This window comes from Salvelinus namaycush, chromosome 29 (assembly GCF_016432855.1).
Source record: "Salvelinus namaycush isolate Seneca chromosome 29, SaNama_1.0, whole genome shotgun sequence".
Taxonomy (NCBI): Eukaryota; Metazoa; Chordata; class Actinopteri; order Salmoniformes; family Salmonidae; genus Salvelinus; species Salvelinus namaycush.
The window spans coordinates 18,910,253-18,926,432 of record NC_052335.1 but is presented as its reverse complement, the minus strand read 5'-3'; the positions used below and the strand labels follow the sequence as shown (position 1 = coordinate 18,926,432).

Sequence of the window (16,180 nt, the reverse complement as noted above, 5' to 3'; positions counted from 1 at the left end):
ACCATGAGAAACAAGATTCTCTGGTCTAATGAAACCAAGATTGAACTCTTTGGCCTAAATGCCAAGCGTACCGCTCATCACCTGGCCAATACATCCCTACGGTGAAGCATGGTGGTGGCAGCATCATGCTGTGGGGATGTTTTTCAGTGGCAGGGACTGGGAGACTAGTCATGTCTAGGTTCACCTTCCAACAGGACAAAGACCTTAAGCACACAGCCAAGACAATGCAAGAGTGTCTTCGGGACAAGTCTTTGAATGTCCTTGAGTGGCCCAGCCAGAGCTCGGAGTTGAACCCGATCTAACATTTCTGGAGAGACCTGAAAATAGCTGTGCAGCAACGCTCCCCATCAAACTGACAGAGCTTGAGAGGATCTGCAGAGAAGAATGGGAGTAACTCCCCAAATGCAGGTGAGCCAAGCTTGTAGCGTCATACCCAAGAAGACTCGAGGCTGTAATCGCTGCCGAAGGTGCTTCAACAAAGTCCTGAGTTAAGGGTCTGAATACTTATGTAAATGTGATATTTTAGTTTTATTTTTTATATTTTTGCAAAAAAATGAAAAATACAGTTTTTGCTTTGTCATTATGGGGTATTGTGTGTAGATTGATGAGGGGGAAAAAACTATTTAATTCATTTTAGAATAAGGCTGTAACGTAACAAAAGTGTGGAAAAAGTCAAGGGGTCTGAATACTTTCCGAATGCACGTTAATAGGTGTTTTTGGAACAGGAAAAGGAACAGCCACTTAAAGCTGTAATTTGGTCGGCCTGAGTCAGTGGATTTAGTTTTTAGGACCCTCTTGACAATCTCGGCTGAGAAGAGGGCACATGTTGGCAGGTATAACAGTGCCACAGTAGGACCAGGCTGTAATCTGACCCTGCATCAGCCATCCATTGTGGGGTACATAACACTTCTAATGAGTCATTTTTCTGAAGCAACGACAACTCTGGACTGGAATCAGGCAATAAACAGAAACGTGTGGTTTTGGTAGTCTTTTTTGCCAGTGGATAATTTGCTCTTACTGTTCCCTCGACCCTCTCCAAGGGTAGAATTCTCTGGATTGTTGCCTTCCAGGTTTCCTAATACCTGCTTTGATTCAGTTTGTAGAGAAATCACACCCCAAAGGTAACATGGCTCCTGCCTGTAAGCCATCAGGATCCAGGATCAGAGAGTTAGGCAAGTAAACGAAAACACCCAACATAACAACTGCTGATTTCCATTGTATGGGTGTTATCCAGGGTTTGGCTTTTGAATTGTAATATAAATGTTCCTGAAATTTCATAGAGAAAGACTTACAGAAATTAGACTGTTGCTCACAATCAAGTTAAAAAGTTGGATCAATAAGCTAACGGAGAAGAGACAAGCACGATTACTGGCCATATTGAGATTGCTGTATTTAATTCTGTCTTATTACAGTTCTAGAAGACTGTATTACATAACCGTGTTAGATGACTTTGAACAATTCTGAAAGGGATCCCATCATTATGCCGACTTTGAGTGTCTTCTGACTGTACTAGCTACGTACAGTACTTGTTTGACTTGAGCCTATGTTTAGATGTCTGCAGACCGCTCTCATTACTATTCACATTTAATGTTTATTTATGCTAAATAAAATAGACGGTCTTGTAACTTGTGTTGAATGCCGATCAAGAATGGCACTTGACAAATTTGCGTTGCTTTGCAGTGGTATTTTGCTCAAATGTTTCTGCCAATGTTTGCTGTGGTTTTGGCTCACACATTAGCCTGACCTGGATAAACATAAGTCATTGTTTTCTGAGTGAAGGTTTTTTTCCAGCCCATTAATGTTTTACCTGTGCATAGTCTTTAGGTGACCTTTAAATCATAGCTATGGTATTTCATTATCTCAACATATATTTTTCAACTGCATAAGTAGTATTAGGGCCTTTTTTCACTGACTGACTCTTGACTCTTTGCTACTCCTAATCTAAATCTCATGTAAATCTAAACTTGAGAGGGTCCCTGTTGTCTGACTCTATTGGTCCACTAACACAGTCTTTCTGACCTCTGACATTGGCCTTGCACTGTTGCACTACTGACCTGACTCCTCCTCCACTGCCTGTCCTGTCCTGTCCTGGTGTCTCCTGGTGTATTCCTGTACTCCCTGGTGCTGGGGTATAGTAGTGACAACATGTCCATGTTTTGCTTCAGCAGTGTTGAGCTGTAGTAACTCCAACTGCGTTGTGGTGCTCACGGACTCCCAGGGTACCTTTACCTCCCCCTGCTACCCCCAAGTGTACCCCAAAAGTCAGGCCTGCAAGTGGACTCTGCAGGCCCCGGCTGGATTCATTGTGCAAATAACCTTCTTCAACTTTGATCTCGAGGAGGCCGTGGGGTGCATCTATGACCGCGTCATTGTCAACACCGGAAACCAAGATGTGAAATTTTGTGGCTTAACAGCCAACGGACTGACACTAAACTCCACCAGCAATGTGATGGAGATGTCATTTAACTCAGACTCTAGCGTCCAAAAGAACGGATTCAATGTCAGTTACAGGCAAGGTATGTTTTTAAAGCGGGCACATTTTTACCGGTATATTTGAATGATTATGATTTTTATGTTAATTATGGTTATTATTGTTATTATGATTCTTCTTCTTGTGTTTATAGTTGGAATGTTTTTACATGACATTTTATTTTCTATTTTGAATGTGGTAGTTTAGATGTTAGTGTTTAGCCATGCTCTATGACAGTAAGCTTCAGGTATTTATAAGTAATTCCTCACGTCATTTTAGAGGAATTTCACATTACACAAGCATCAAACATACTCGCCATTATACTAACCAATCAGCAACAACATGGCTTAGGACAAACATGTCTTCCAAAAACGAAAACGTGACTCCTCAACCGACACGGATGATTTAATATTCTCACCACCGGCAATGGTAAAGGTCGAAACCGATCTGTTAAAATCAATAAATGACAAACTGGGTATACTTGAATTAGTTAGTAAAGATATAAAAGAGTTGAAGGCAAGCCTAGAGATGAGTGATGAAAAAGCTGCGACATTGGAGAAGGAAACACACGCGCTAAAAGGGACAGTCAATAAAATTGAAACCGAAATGAATGAAATTAAAAAGGAGAACACCGTTCTGAAGGAATGCTTACTAGACATACAAACTAGATCCATGAGAGAGAATTTGGTACTTACAGGTATCCAAGAGAAAGAAGGAGAGGTTCCTGAATCTGTAGTTAGAGAGTTCCTTTTTGCAGCGCTTCAGATTCCACGCGAAGTTATCGATAAGATCCAACTTGAACGTGTACACCGCCTCGGACAGAGAGGGCAGAGGTACGAACGCCCAATCGTTGCCAAATTTGCTTCATTTAAAGATAAAATAATGGTTAAAAGCCTGGGTAAAAGACTTGCTGGGACCAAAATTGGCATGAATGATCAGTTTCCGAAAGAAATTGCAGAACGGCGCAAAGTTCTGTATCCAATTTTCAAAGAAAATAGATTAAAAGCGAAACGAGTAGCTCTCGTCGTTGATAAACTATATATTGATAACCAGTTGTTCAGAGACACAAAGACTACTCCATGGTTATTTTAAAAATTACAAAGTTCTCATAGATGAGGAAAATAAACACAATTCAAGCCCGGTTATTGATTGTAACAATACAATACAAAATATAGCTTTTCTATAAATCTTCATATATAACTAATTGAACACAAGCACTATTTCTACATAGTGAAGATAAAAACTAAGTAAACAGAAGGCACAGTATGTGTGGATGGTGTGGTGTGTGTTTATTTTTATTTGTTATGTTTGGAAAGTTGAGTGAGTGAGTAATGAAATAGTTGCATATCCCAGAGCCAGTGTATTGCTGTGGGCCGGGTATGAGAGGGCTTTCAATGTTGTTCAGATGATGGATATACTTTTATAATGAATTATACGTCTTATTTATTTATTGTCCTATCATGGGGAACTACATTTTTAAAATAAATTATATCTAATTATTTATTATCCTATTTTAATGGTACGGTCCATGGCCCTATACCCTAGACACCCACATGAATGGCCCAGATACTAAGGAGAAGTCCCTAACTGTTTTATGTGCATGCTGTAAGCGGTCTGTATGCAGCCAAAATGAGGTCAGGGACCAAGAGCAGCACTGCCCCCTCAAGATTCTGAGCCTGCTTGGCAGGGTTGGTCCTGCAAAGCCAAAGCCCCCTAAAGGGAGAGCATAATAAACAAGGAAATTCTCAAAGCTGCTAATGAGAACCTTGACGACCTTGTACCTAGCCGGTGGGGATTCCGGTGGGGTGCCCCCACCCAGGCAGTGGCAGTGCTGGCAACACTAGCTGCAGTAACCCATGGGGAGGGGGTCACACTCGGACATTCAGAGAGGGGGTATATTATTGTGGCCCTGGTGGCACGAAATCAAGTCGGACTGCATGGAGATGCTTGGGAACATGGTCAAAATGGATGACCGTATTGTGGGTGTTTCAGGAAGAAGGTGTACATTTGACCTCCATCATTTAGGATGTGACAATGGTAAATAAATCTCTACATTTATGCTCATTTTTTGCGCGGTCTTGCAGGCCTTCTCATGCAGCTGCAACTGCAAGTACATTTGTAAATCATGATCCATCTTGAGTTGGGCTCTGGGATGGTGCAATTGTTGAGAGGGTGAGCTTATGGTTGTGTGGGGGTAAGGGCTGAATGTGTGTGGGTGTATGTGTGTATCCCACAACTGTTGCGAAGGAAGAAGTAAAAGATGTTAGGGACTATAGAGGATGATTCACAGCAATATGTAATAAAAATAGAGGTGAGGGCGATGGAAATGCATTTGGCAATGGATCTGCTTCGGTTCGGTGGATGGCGCTGTGTGCACTTTTCGAAGGATGGATCCCAGTCGGTCCGGGGCTGTGCGATGCGGGGGGTCGGGGGTGGTCTGCCGGTCATTGGGATGACAACCCAACTCGAGATGGGGGCTTTTGGCGGGTGGAATAGTGGGGACCAATTGGAGGTTTGCTTAGTGGAGATGCAAATGTCATGGTACAACTATATAGACACTCAATCATTATGTTACTTTTTAATAGGACGTTTACAAACATATATTTTGATAAAAATAATTGAAAGGTGTGTCTCATTATGGTAAGTGGTGAAATAAGTATAGCCAGTTACAATTGTAATGGCTTAGCAGATAATAAGAAAAGACGATCAGTATTTACCTGGCTAAAAGAGAAGGATTATAATATCTACTGTTTACAGGAAACCCATTCGACAGTTTTAGATGAAGTTTTGTGGAAAAAGAACTGGGGGGGCGAAATATATTTCTCCCATGGGCAAAGAAATTCAAAAGGGGTGATGGTTTTAATTAATAATAACTTTGATCCAAATGTGCAACTTGTCCAAACAGATCCTCAAGGTAGATGGATTATTTTAAATATGTTATTGGACAATAAACATATATGGCTTATTAACCTATACGGTCCGAATAATGATGATCCAAGCTTCTTTGACAATATATATAAGAATGTATCAACTCTACAAGCAACACTAGACTCTATTATTATAGTGGGAGATTTTAATACGGTCTTAAATACCTCTATGGACCGGAAAGGAAATCACACTACAAACTATCACCCTCAGGCACTTAAGGAAATCAGGAATGTCATGGATATATTGGAATTAGTGGATATATGGAGACTTAAATACCCTGACCTAGTGAGATATACATGGCGGAGGCTTAATCAAGCTAGTCGCCTTGACTACTTTCTTATATCATTCTCTCTGGCACCAAAAGTTAAAAAGTGTTTGATAGGGGACAGAATGCGGTCGGACCATCACATAATTGGCATATATATTACTCTTACAGAATTTCCACGTGGGCGAGGATATTGGAAATTTAATCAAAGCCTACTAGATGATAAATTGTTTAGAACTAGGACAGAAGAATTTATAACTGACTTTTTTAGACATAACATAGGTACAGCAGATCCCCATATTGTATGGGACACTTTTAAGTGTGGCTTTAGAGGCCATGCAATTCAGTACTCATCTATAAAACAAAAGCAATTTCGATCAAAAGAGTCCATATTAACAAAGGAAATTGAAGGACTAACAGTACAGTTAGATAACAATAAAAACGGTACCATAGAGGCACAGAATAAGTTAGAGGAAAAACAAAAAGAAATGGAGGAACTTATTCAAGAAAGATCCAGTGTAATATATTACAAAAATAAAGCGAACTGGATGGAATATGGGGAAAAATGCACCAAATTCTTTTTCAATCTTCAATATAGAAATGCTACCAAAAAAAACGTATTAAAACTTGTTACAAATGATGGAGTCACGCATGATTCACCAAATGATATTTTGAAAGAGGAAGTAAAGTACTTTAAGAATATATTTTCGTTTCAGGCTCCTCCATCTCCACTAACTGAAACTAATTGTATGGATTTTTTCCCTAATAATAATGTAAAATTAACATCTGTACAGAAAGACTCATGTGAAGGCCTAATTACAGAGGAGGAACTACTTGATGCAATTGGGGCCTTTAAGGATGGGAAAACTCCAGGACTGGATGGCATACCAGTGGAAGTATACAAAAACATTTTTGATATACTCAAAGGACCATTATTAGCTTGTTTTAACCACTCCTATATAAATGATAGATTATCAGACACGCAACAAGAAGGTGTGATATCATTATTACTGAAACAGGACCCAAGTGGTATATATAAAGATCCAGTCCATTTAAAAAATTGGAGACCTCTTACACTTCAGTGTTGTGATGCAAAAATCCTAGCAAAATGCTTGGCGCATAGAATAAAAAAAGTTTTGTCAGATATTATTCATCCTAATCAGACAGGTTTTTTACATGGACGATACATTGGAGATAATATAAGGCAAGTACTGGAAACAATAGAACACTATGAAATATCGGGGACACCAGGCCTGGTTTTCATAGCTGATTTTGAAAAGGCTTTTGATAAAGTACGACTGGAGTTTATATATAAATGCCTAGAATATTTCAATTTTGGGGAATCTCTTATAAAATGGGTAAAAATTATGTATAGTAACCCTAGGTGTAAAATAGTAAATAATGGCTACATCTCAGAAAGTTTTAAACTATCTAGAGGAGTAAAACAAGGTTGTCCACTATCGGCATATCTATTTATTATTGCCATCGAAATGTTAGCTGTTAAAATTAGATCAAACATTAATATTAAGGGATTAGAAATCCAGGGCCTAAAAACTAAGGTGTCATTGTACGCTGATGATTCATGTTTTCTTTTAAAACCACAACTAGAATCTCTCCACGGCCTCTTAGAGGATCTAGATATATTTGCTATCCTCTCTGGATTAAAACCAAATTATGATAAATGTACCATATTACGTATTGGATCACTAAAAAATACACATTTTACATTGCCATGTAGTTTACCAATTAAATGGTCTGACGGTGATGTGGACATACTCGGTATACAAATCCCAAAAGAAAGAAATGATCTCACTCCAATAAATTTTTATAGAAAGTTAGCAAAAATAGATAAGATCTTGCTACCATGGAAAGGAAAATACCTGTCTATTTGTGGGAAAATCACCCTGATTAACTCTTTAATCATATCACATTTCACCTATTTGCTTATGGTTTTGCCTACACCTAGTGACCTGCTTTTTAAATTATATGAACAAAAAATATTCAATTTTATTTGGAACGGCAAGCCAGATAAAATTAAAAGGGCCTATTTATATAACGAATATGAATTCGGAGGGCAGAAATTATTAAATATTAAAGCATTAGACCTCTCACTAAAGGCATCAGTCATACAAAAGTTATACTTAAATCCAAACTGGTTCTCTAGTAGATTGGTACGAATGTCTCATCCTATGTTCAAGAAGGGCCTTTTTCCCTTTATTCAGATTACACCTGCTCACTTTCGGTTGCTTGAAAAGGAAATAATCTCCAAAATATCTTTATTTTTTAAGCAAGCCTTAGAAAGTTGGTTGCAATTTCAGTTTAATCCACCTGAAAGGACGGAACAAATAGTACAACAAATCTTGTGGTTAAATTCAAATATAGTAATTGATAAAAAAACTGTATTTATCGAAGAAATGTTTAAAAAAGGTATAATTTTTGTGAATGATATCATAAATAGGACTGGTGGAGTAATGTCACACATGCAGCTAACGCAGACATATGGAAATGTCTGCTCTACCCAAAATTACAACCAATTAATTGCAGCATTACCACAAAAATGGAAGAGGCAGGTGGAAGGGGATAAAAGTAAGGAACTTGTATGTCGGCCTTATATTAAAGAACATAAATGGTTAAAGAAAAGTGTGATAAATAAAAACATATACCAATTTCATTTAAGGACCAAAAAACTTACAGCTGTGCCATATAAATTGCAAAATAGTTGGGAAGAGATTTTCGATGTACCCATTCCATGGCACATGGTGTATGAATTGATACGCAAAACAACGCCAGATTCAAAACTTCGAATTTTTCAATTTAAATTATTGTACAAAATTCTTGCAACTAATAGAATGTTATATATATGGGGGATACAATCTTCCCAGCTCTGTAGATTCTGCTGTGAGGAGGCAGAGTCATTAGACCATTTATTTTGGTATTGTCCGCATGTAGCTCGTTTTTGGTCACAGGTCCAGGAATGGTTGAAGAATTGCAACATTTGCGTAGAACTAACGCTACAGATAGCAATACTGGGGGATTTGAAAAGCCATAGTCAATCAATCAATAATATAATAATTATTTTAGCAAAAATGTTTATTTTTAATTTACAATCCGTGGAAGCTATGAGAATAGGAAGATTCAAATCTTTTGTGAAGCATCACAGCACAGTTGAAAAATATATGGCAAATAAAAATCCGAAATGGATGATGTTGGAAGATAGATGGGAAAGGTTGAGTGGAGCTGAAGGGTGGGACTAATAACAAGATAAACAATGTAGGGCATACGGGATCTGTGAAATGTGTATAGGTGCGGAGCTATTGTGAAATAGCACAGTTACAAGTGGAAATCAAACTGGATGGACAACAGAAATAGAGGAAGGACTAAGAACAAACAAGAGAGAACTATTATAAAGTAGACTGTGTCTGTAAAATGTGTATAAGATGTATAAATTGAAGGTAAAAACAGAAATGTTTATCAGTTTACTCCAATTGGGGGATCGGTGGTAGGGTTTGCGGGGAATAATAATAAAGGTATACTCTTTAAAAAAGTATGTATGTCTATGTAGGTATGTGTATGTATATATGTGTATATGTATGCATACGTGAATGGATATATATATTTACCCCAAAAAATATGGGGGATTGGAAATGATGCAGACAATTACATTGGAAGCAACATTCTTTCCGCAATATTAAGCTGATCCACCCCCCAAAAAAAGAGAAAAAAAAAGAAAAAAAAAAGAAAAAAAAAAAAAAAAAAAAAAAAAAAAACATGTCTTCCATCCATTATGCTTAAAAAAGTAAACTTTTTTTTTTCTTGTTTCTGACACACGGCAGTGCTTCGACCTTTAACATACTCAGTTCCTTTTTCTCGAATACCAAAAGCGCTAATAACTCAAATGTTGTATTCTCAATATAATAGTCAGAGAAACCTATGATTTCTAATAACATTGATTGTTTTATAGTGTATAGCCTATAAAAAATGGTGTATGTTCAGTTTATATAATCCTAGTCCCAGCCTTTATCTAGGCACCACATGTAAACCCTGCACATCAAAGAGTTACAGTAAATGTATTCACACATAGCTCCCCCCCCCCCCCCCCCCCACCCCCCAGTAACCTTTTAAAGAGCACTAATCCATCAAAATCACTCCCAGCTTGAACAGAACCTCCGATTTACATCGAGTCCAAGTGCGAATCAAGTGTCAGGGACTGGTGCCGTAGCTGTTCAATGCCTTCACATTATTTAATAACATTTTCACAAAATTCTGGAGACCAATTTCACTGTGAGAGACCACAGGACAAAAAGTTTCAGACAGTCAAGTTGGAACATGGTATGCTTTGCAATAAGCAAGCAATCTTTCTGTTGCTGTGAAACACCAGGGAGGCCAAGGAAAACCTGCTTTGGGAGGTTTCCACAGTGCTTGGTTCTGGTTGGCTCCTTTGCCATCCACAAGCATTGGGTATCAATTTAACATATGGCTGTCAGATGAGCTAGAGTTGTCAGCGTCTATCATTTAAATTGAATAATTCATACAGTGCATCACATGAGTCTTGTGGTCTAAGCTCCTATTGGGTTTAAACTCAATGTGATATCCCAACCGGCAGGCAACCTATTGAACTTGGCTTTCAATCTGTTGGCAGTCCAACGTCCTGCCTGGAGCCCTGGAATCATATGACGGTGTCACAGTAAGCCCTGGCCTTTCCGTACGGCTTGCAAAGCAGATCGAAGATCAACAACACAAACAGAGCCCTGCAGGATCTATCAAAAGGGCCTCTCAACTGTGTCAAATCCTGATACCACATTCAAAGCTGAGTTTTTCCATTCCAAATTGGCTGTCACTCTGGCAGTGTGGATGGCCAACAGCAACAAACCAGAGCTTCATTAAAATGAAACGTGTCAGAAAGTATGGAATGAGCGTACAGTACATTTAAAAAGGAACAGAAAAAACTTTTTTCTTCCTTAAAAACCTCATTTATTGGTGGGAATGGGGAATGTGGAGTGATAGTTGACATTTAATCTTAGTGATAAGAGGAAGGCCTGAGATGTCACCTGCCTAACTGACACTGTTCATCCTCTGGGCTGTGGAACACTCTGCAGTCATATAACGATGATGTGGAGATGGTGCCTCATTAAATGAAAAAAAGTGAATAACCACAGACAGCAGGAGAGTGACACATGAAGATTATTCAATCGGCTGGCCTATCATTTAGATGTAGTAATTTATACAGTGCCTCACATTAACTTTTATTCTCCCACACTCATCAGTCAATGAATTAGCCTTTAAGCATTCAAAAGTCAGAGTATGACTGAATAGCAGTAATGGCCGGCATTAGTCAGGTAAATGGTGAGTTTACCTAGACATATGGATTATTAGTTGTGTCGTTATTCAGACAAGATGTTCTGTACAGTTTTTTTTAGAGCCCCTGGTTCTACTGAACATCTGACAGTCATCTAATGCAGTGGTTCTCAACTTCAATCCAGGAGACCCACAGTGCTGCTTTTTGTTCCAGCCCAGCACTAACACAACCGATTCAACTGATCAAAGGCTTAATGATTAGTTGATGACTTGATGAGGCAGGTTTCATTTTTTTTACTCTTGTATTGGAGGCAGCTCTGCCCCGCAGGAAGAATGATTGTGATCGGTTGATTCAGCAGTTTAATTAGGCCTGGAGGTGAAAACACTTTGTTCTCTAATGCTCTTCTTTCTACTTGTGTGCTGTAGTTGCCGTGCCGCTGAGGGACCAGAAGGTCATGTTGCCGAACGGCAATGGCAAAGTGGTCAAGGTCTCCAATTCAGTGACCATACCGACCCTTCAGCAGTTCACCGTGTGCTTTGAGGTAGCCCGCTCCAACCAAAAGAACAAGGAAACCATCTTCTCTTACACCCGGCAAGAGGACAGCAGTGGTGATGAAGCCCTAAGTTTCGGAATGAACCAGGATGGAATGGCACTGGTCATGAGTAACGAGACATGTCTGGTAGACTCTATCCTCAATCCCTCGGACTTCACCTCCACCATGAAGCCATTCTGTCTCACATGGGCCTCCACCACAGGCAAGGTGACCCTTTACTACAACAGAAACTCCCTGACCAAGACCTGCTCTAACACAAATGGGCGCTTGGTGGGGGCCGGGGGCCTCTTCAGGCTGGGGGGCAAGAATAGCTTCGATGGGACCATCTATAACTTCCGCCTGTGGGATAATGCCATGAGCATGACACAGTTGGCCAACCTTACCTGTGACGCCGTCGGTAACGTCATTGACTGGGACAACAGCTTCTGGGACATCCCCTCTTTGCTGGCACAGACGGACAGAACACTGAGCTGCAGTGAGTATCCTTTGCACACTGGTATGTTCTATTTATGATGACTGATTTCCAGTCAGCAGAACTTCAAAAGTGTTTGACTGACAGAAGTCTATATATTGTTATCGGGACAATTTCCTGGTTCATTAGTAACAGTTTGTGCAATATTATTCCAAGTGATATACTAGTTATGAGAGAGCCTAAAATGGCATCTAAATCCTAAGTAACTCAAACAGTCCAGTGTTATCCAAACTGCTAAGGAAGATGAAAGCAGCAGCAGCAGGACAAAGATTTGCTCCATGTCTCTACCTTTGAAAGTATTAGGAATCTGTTTGTAGCGATAGGAGCGTAGCCACAGCGAAGGAGCCAGGGGTGCCGGGAAATGTCTGCCGATCGCCCGGTGCCCTCTAGAAAATGGTGCTGTGTGTGGTTTAGCTGTGAAAAGTACGAAGTGCAGAATCATGCATTTCTCCTACCCGTTATGAGTCTCACAGAACACACACACAGGCCCCATGGCTGAGGAAACTCTTTTTACTTAGCCCCATTCCCGAAAAACACTATCTGCTCGGCTACAGCTTGGGCCTGATAGTCTGTGAAAGAGAGTTTTTAAGATCAAATTGTAGGAGTTCCCTTCCCAACGCTAAGCTCCCCCTTTCACAGAGGTGCACAGAGAAAGATGTCTGTCTCTCTGAACATTCCCCTAACTCTTGTGTTAGTCTTGAAACTGCTCATGGGTGTGGATGATCTGGAACAACCAACTCTCTCTTTTGTACTCCGAGCAATGTTTCTACATTCACAACCCACCACACCACAGTTTGAGTTAAGATCTCTGCTGCTGCTCCAGTTCAGAATCATACATACCAGATGTTAAAACAGATAGAATCTAGCTCTACTATACTGTACACTATTTAGAAGAGGAGTAGGGTAGGCAATATACTGCTGTTCAGAAGTATATCATCTCTGGTGTATATTCAAAATGTCCTTGTGTCCTTGTTTGTCTTTACATAAACACACCTCCATGTTGCATTGTGGTCCACTAGATTTTTAAATGTTAATTCACTTATTATTATTCACTCACTTTGTCAAGACAACAAATGCTTTGCTTTGCCCACAGGAGTTTGTATCCATGTCACTGGCTGATGCAGCTGCTGCTAGTTAAATGCCCATGGCCGACTGTTGTGATACCTACTCATGTCAAGTCTTCTGTTTACAGTCTGTTTCCCACATTGCATACACTTAACAACAGCTGTTCCATCTAGTGGTGAGTGTGCTGCTAACAACTTGATTGCTTTGTGAAAGTTGCTTGCTTGAGTGCTTAGTGCCATGGGAGATGCATGTGAAATACGGTGTTAACTAATATAACGTTTAAACTAATGGTTCCAGGAAACAGAGGGTTGCGTTAGTTATATTATGGGGGAACTTTCTACCTAGACTCTGGACGTAACATGTCAATGATAAATCAGGTCCCAGTTAGAGTCATCTACAGTCAATATGCCAAATCTGTACACAGATAGATGATTATTAGTCTTGCGTCATACATTGAAAGTCTCAACTCAAGATCAACCAGGTAAAGTTCTAAGTTATTTTTCTGCTCCCAGACTTTGTGTCGTGACAAAATGAGACTCTGCATGACGTGAGTCTGTTCCTGCTTTGAATAACAGCAATGTATCTGCCAGCCTCGTCTGTCCAGGGCTGCTAATGCAGGAAGCACTTTAAAGACCCCATGCTTACAGAGCAGACAGTGACTTCTTAGGAACTAAGATGTAACAACCAAACCCCATGTACACTGATCCACAGCTGAGCCAATGATGTTGTCAGGAGGCTGAGGGGGCCAAACCTTAGGTAGTCTGGTAGGTAATCTGATTGGTAGTCTGGTAGGTAATCTGATTGGTAGTCTGGTAGGTAGTCTGATTGGTAGTCTATTTGGTAATCTGATTGGTAGTCTGGTAGGTAATCTGATTGGTAGTCTGGTAGGTAGTCTGGTAGGTAATCTGATTGGTAGTCTGGTAGGTAATCTGATTGGTAGGTAGTCTGGTAGGGAAGGTAGTCTGGTAGGTAGTCTGGTTGGTCGTCTGGTAGATAGTCTGGTTGGTCGTCTGGTTGGTAGTCTGATTGGTAGTCTGATTGGTAGTCTGGTTGGTAGTCTGATTGGTTGTCTGGTTGGTAGTCTGGTTGGCCAACAGTGTGTGGTACGTGAGGCTGTAGCTATAGTCTGTCTGGTGTAAACTAGTTCCGGGCTAATTATCAGGCTTGTGAAGAGGACTGGCCCCAGTGAAGCTCTTTGGGCTTCTTTCATCTCTCTGTAAGGTCAGTGGGGGAGTGAATGTTTGCATGGCTAAACTCTGTCAGAGATCCACTATTCACTGAGTCCTCACAGTCCTGGCCCAGGCACGATGGGGTTGTTTACTCTTGTTGGTCTACTAGTCTAGATATATGGAATAGCACTAGCCATTCATCCACATCACCTAAGGCACAAGGCTTTTTGAGTGGGAATGATGGGTACTGGCCTGGGAGTGACAAGATAGTCGTTTCTGATGTTTCATATCTATGTGGACTCAGCAGTGCATGAGGTAATTGTTGAAGACTGATTATTGGAATCCACCAGCCACCAGAACGATGGGTCAGTGGACCATAGGACAGTGTCAGTAATGACAACTCACATCCACTAACTGATATTAAACATGGCCTCTCTCTCCTCTGACATGTCATTACTTTTCATTGCCAGCGATTATCATATTGATTAGCCATGTCCATCAAGTCCAGGTGGGTCTGTCTCGCTGTGTTCTCCTCTGATTGCTCTTCTGTTTAACATCATTAGAAGATATGCGAGGGGTGCAAAACAAAGCAGCAGCATCCCTGTATCACAAAGTGCTGCATATTTTATACAAGAGAGGAAGTATTGGCAGTTGGACTGGGCACAGCTACAGAACAGTGAGGAAAATATCAAACTCCTCGCCCTTTTCAACAAGATGATAAGTAATTAGGCTTATGAAATTCCAACATTTATATGGCAGATCATTCTGATTATTTATTGACATTTCTGGGTCCCATACCAGCCTGAGAGCATGTAGCTAGCTGAGCTGAGCGGCTGCTGGGAAACTGTCAATCTTTTTACAATGGCGGTGCTTAATACCCAGCCCGAAGTCATGCCAAATATAAATGTTTGATGAATTTATAATGTGTGGGACTGTACTGAAATTAACATAATAATGCATAAACTTGTTTGTGTTCTTTTTAATCACTCACCATGGGAAATATTGTTGATTAAGGTGATTTAACATGTTTATTTCCAATCTACTTTGAAGGTACCTCTGTACCCACCAGCTGTTCCTCTCCTGGACTGGACTGCCCAGGTAGGAAACCAACGACTGTTACACATATCAATCATTTACAACAGACAGTACAATGATTATCAAGCATCACACAATAATCAATTATTAAATGTGATTGAATATTGATTAACATACTTACAGACATACCATTTGACCCTTCTTCCACATGTTTGTGTGTAAGCTCCCTGTTATGTTTTATTCATCTTGTTTTTCTTACATATTTACATCCTGCCAGCATTTTAATAGGCACACAGTACTTCACTCTTTCTATGTCACTTTGCATTGATGGCCACGGTATCGAGTCAATGCAGATTATGACGTAATTTTTTGGAGCCTCTGTGGAATCACATTAAAATGAGTGTTCCTGTCCAGTTTGACCCCATGTTTTGGATAAGATGATGCAGGGTTAATATGGCCTCTCCTTCCCATAGACATCAGCCACAGCTAGATGTTGACTTACAAGCGACACTTTCCAAAATGTCAGTTCTCATGCTGTGAGCAAATCTATTAAGCTCTGTCTATGGTGCATTTATTCAAAGGTCAACTCTTATATTCTTTGCTTATAAGAAACACCTGTAGCACTGTGCTGGAGATTCAACAAGTTGATTGGATGAAAATAAATGAGACTAGGATGAAGCCCATCAAAGAATGGCCTCTGTGGCTTGTGATGGCTTAATATAGGGTTTCACTATAGGCTGCGGGTGATTTTATTATTCGGCCGGCCAAGTTTTCTAAAGGGAAAAAAATTGAAATATTTGGACATAAAAGACTGTAAAATCACCAGGAAATGAGCTCAACGTGATTTTAATTTAGGAAATGTGTCCAAGAATTCACATGCATAAATAGAGACATATGCGATCGTATCCCAATGTAATCAAGGTTTGA

At 40.0% G+C, this 16,180-nt stretch overlaps 1 protein-coding gene across 1 annotated transcript in view; it reads left to right on the top strand.

Moving 5' to 3' along the window:
* The first annotated feature begins 1,126 nt into the window (after window positions 1-1,126).
* The window catches only part of adgrg6 (adhesion G protein-coupled receptor G6), a 42,314-nt gene continuing 27,260 nt past the window's right edge, over window positions 1,127-16,180 (top strand). Inside the window, exons 1-3 of the mRNA XM_038968081.1 lie at window positions 1,127-1,172; window positions 2,169-2,516; window positions 11,385-11,991. Coding sequence (XP_038824009.1) covers window positions 1,127-1,172; window positions 2,169-2,516; window positions 11,385-11,991 — 1,001 coding nt within the window. The remainder of the gene's footprint in view (window positions 1,173-2,168; window positions 2,517-11,384; window positions 11,992-16,180) is intronic.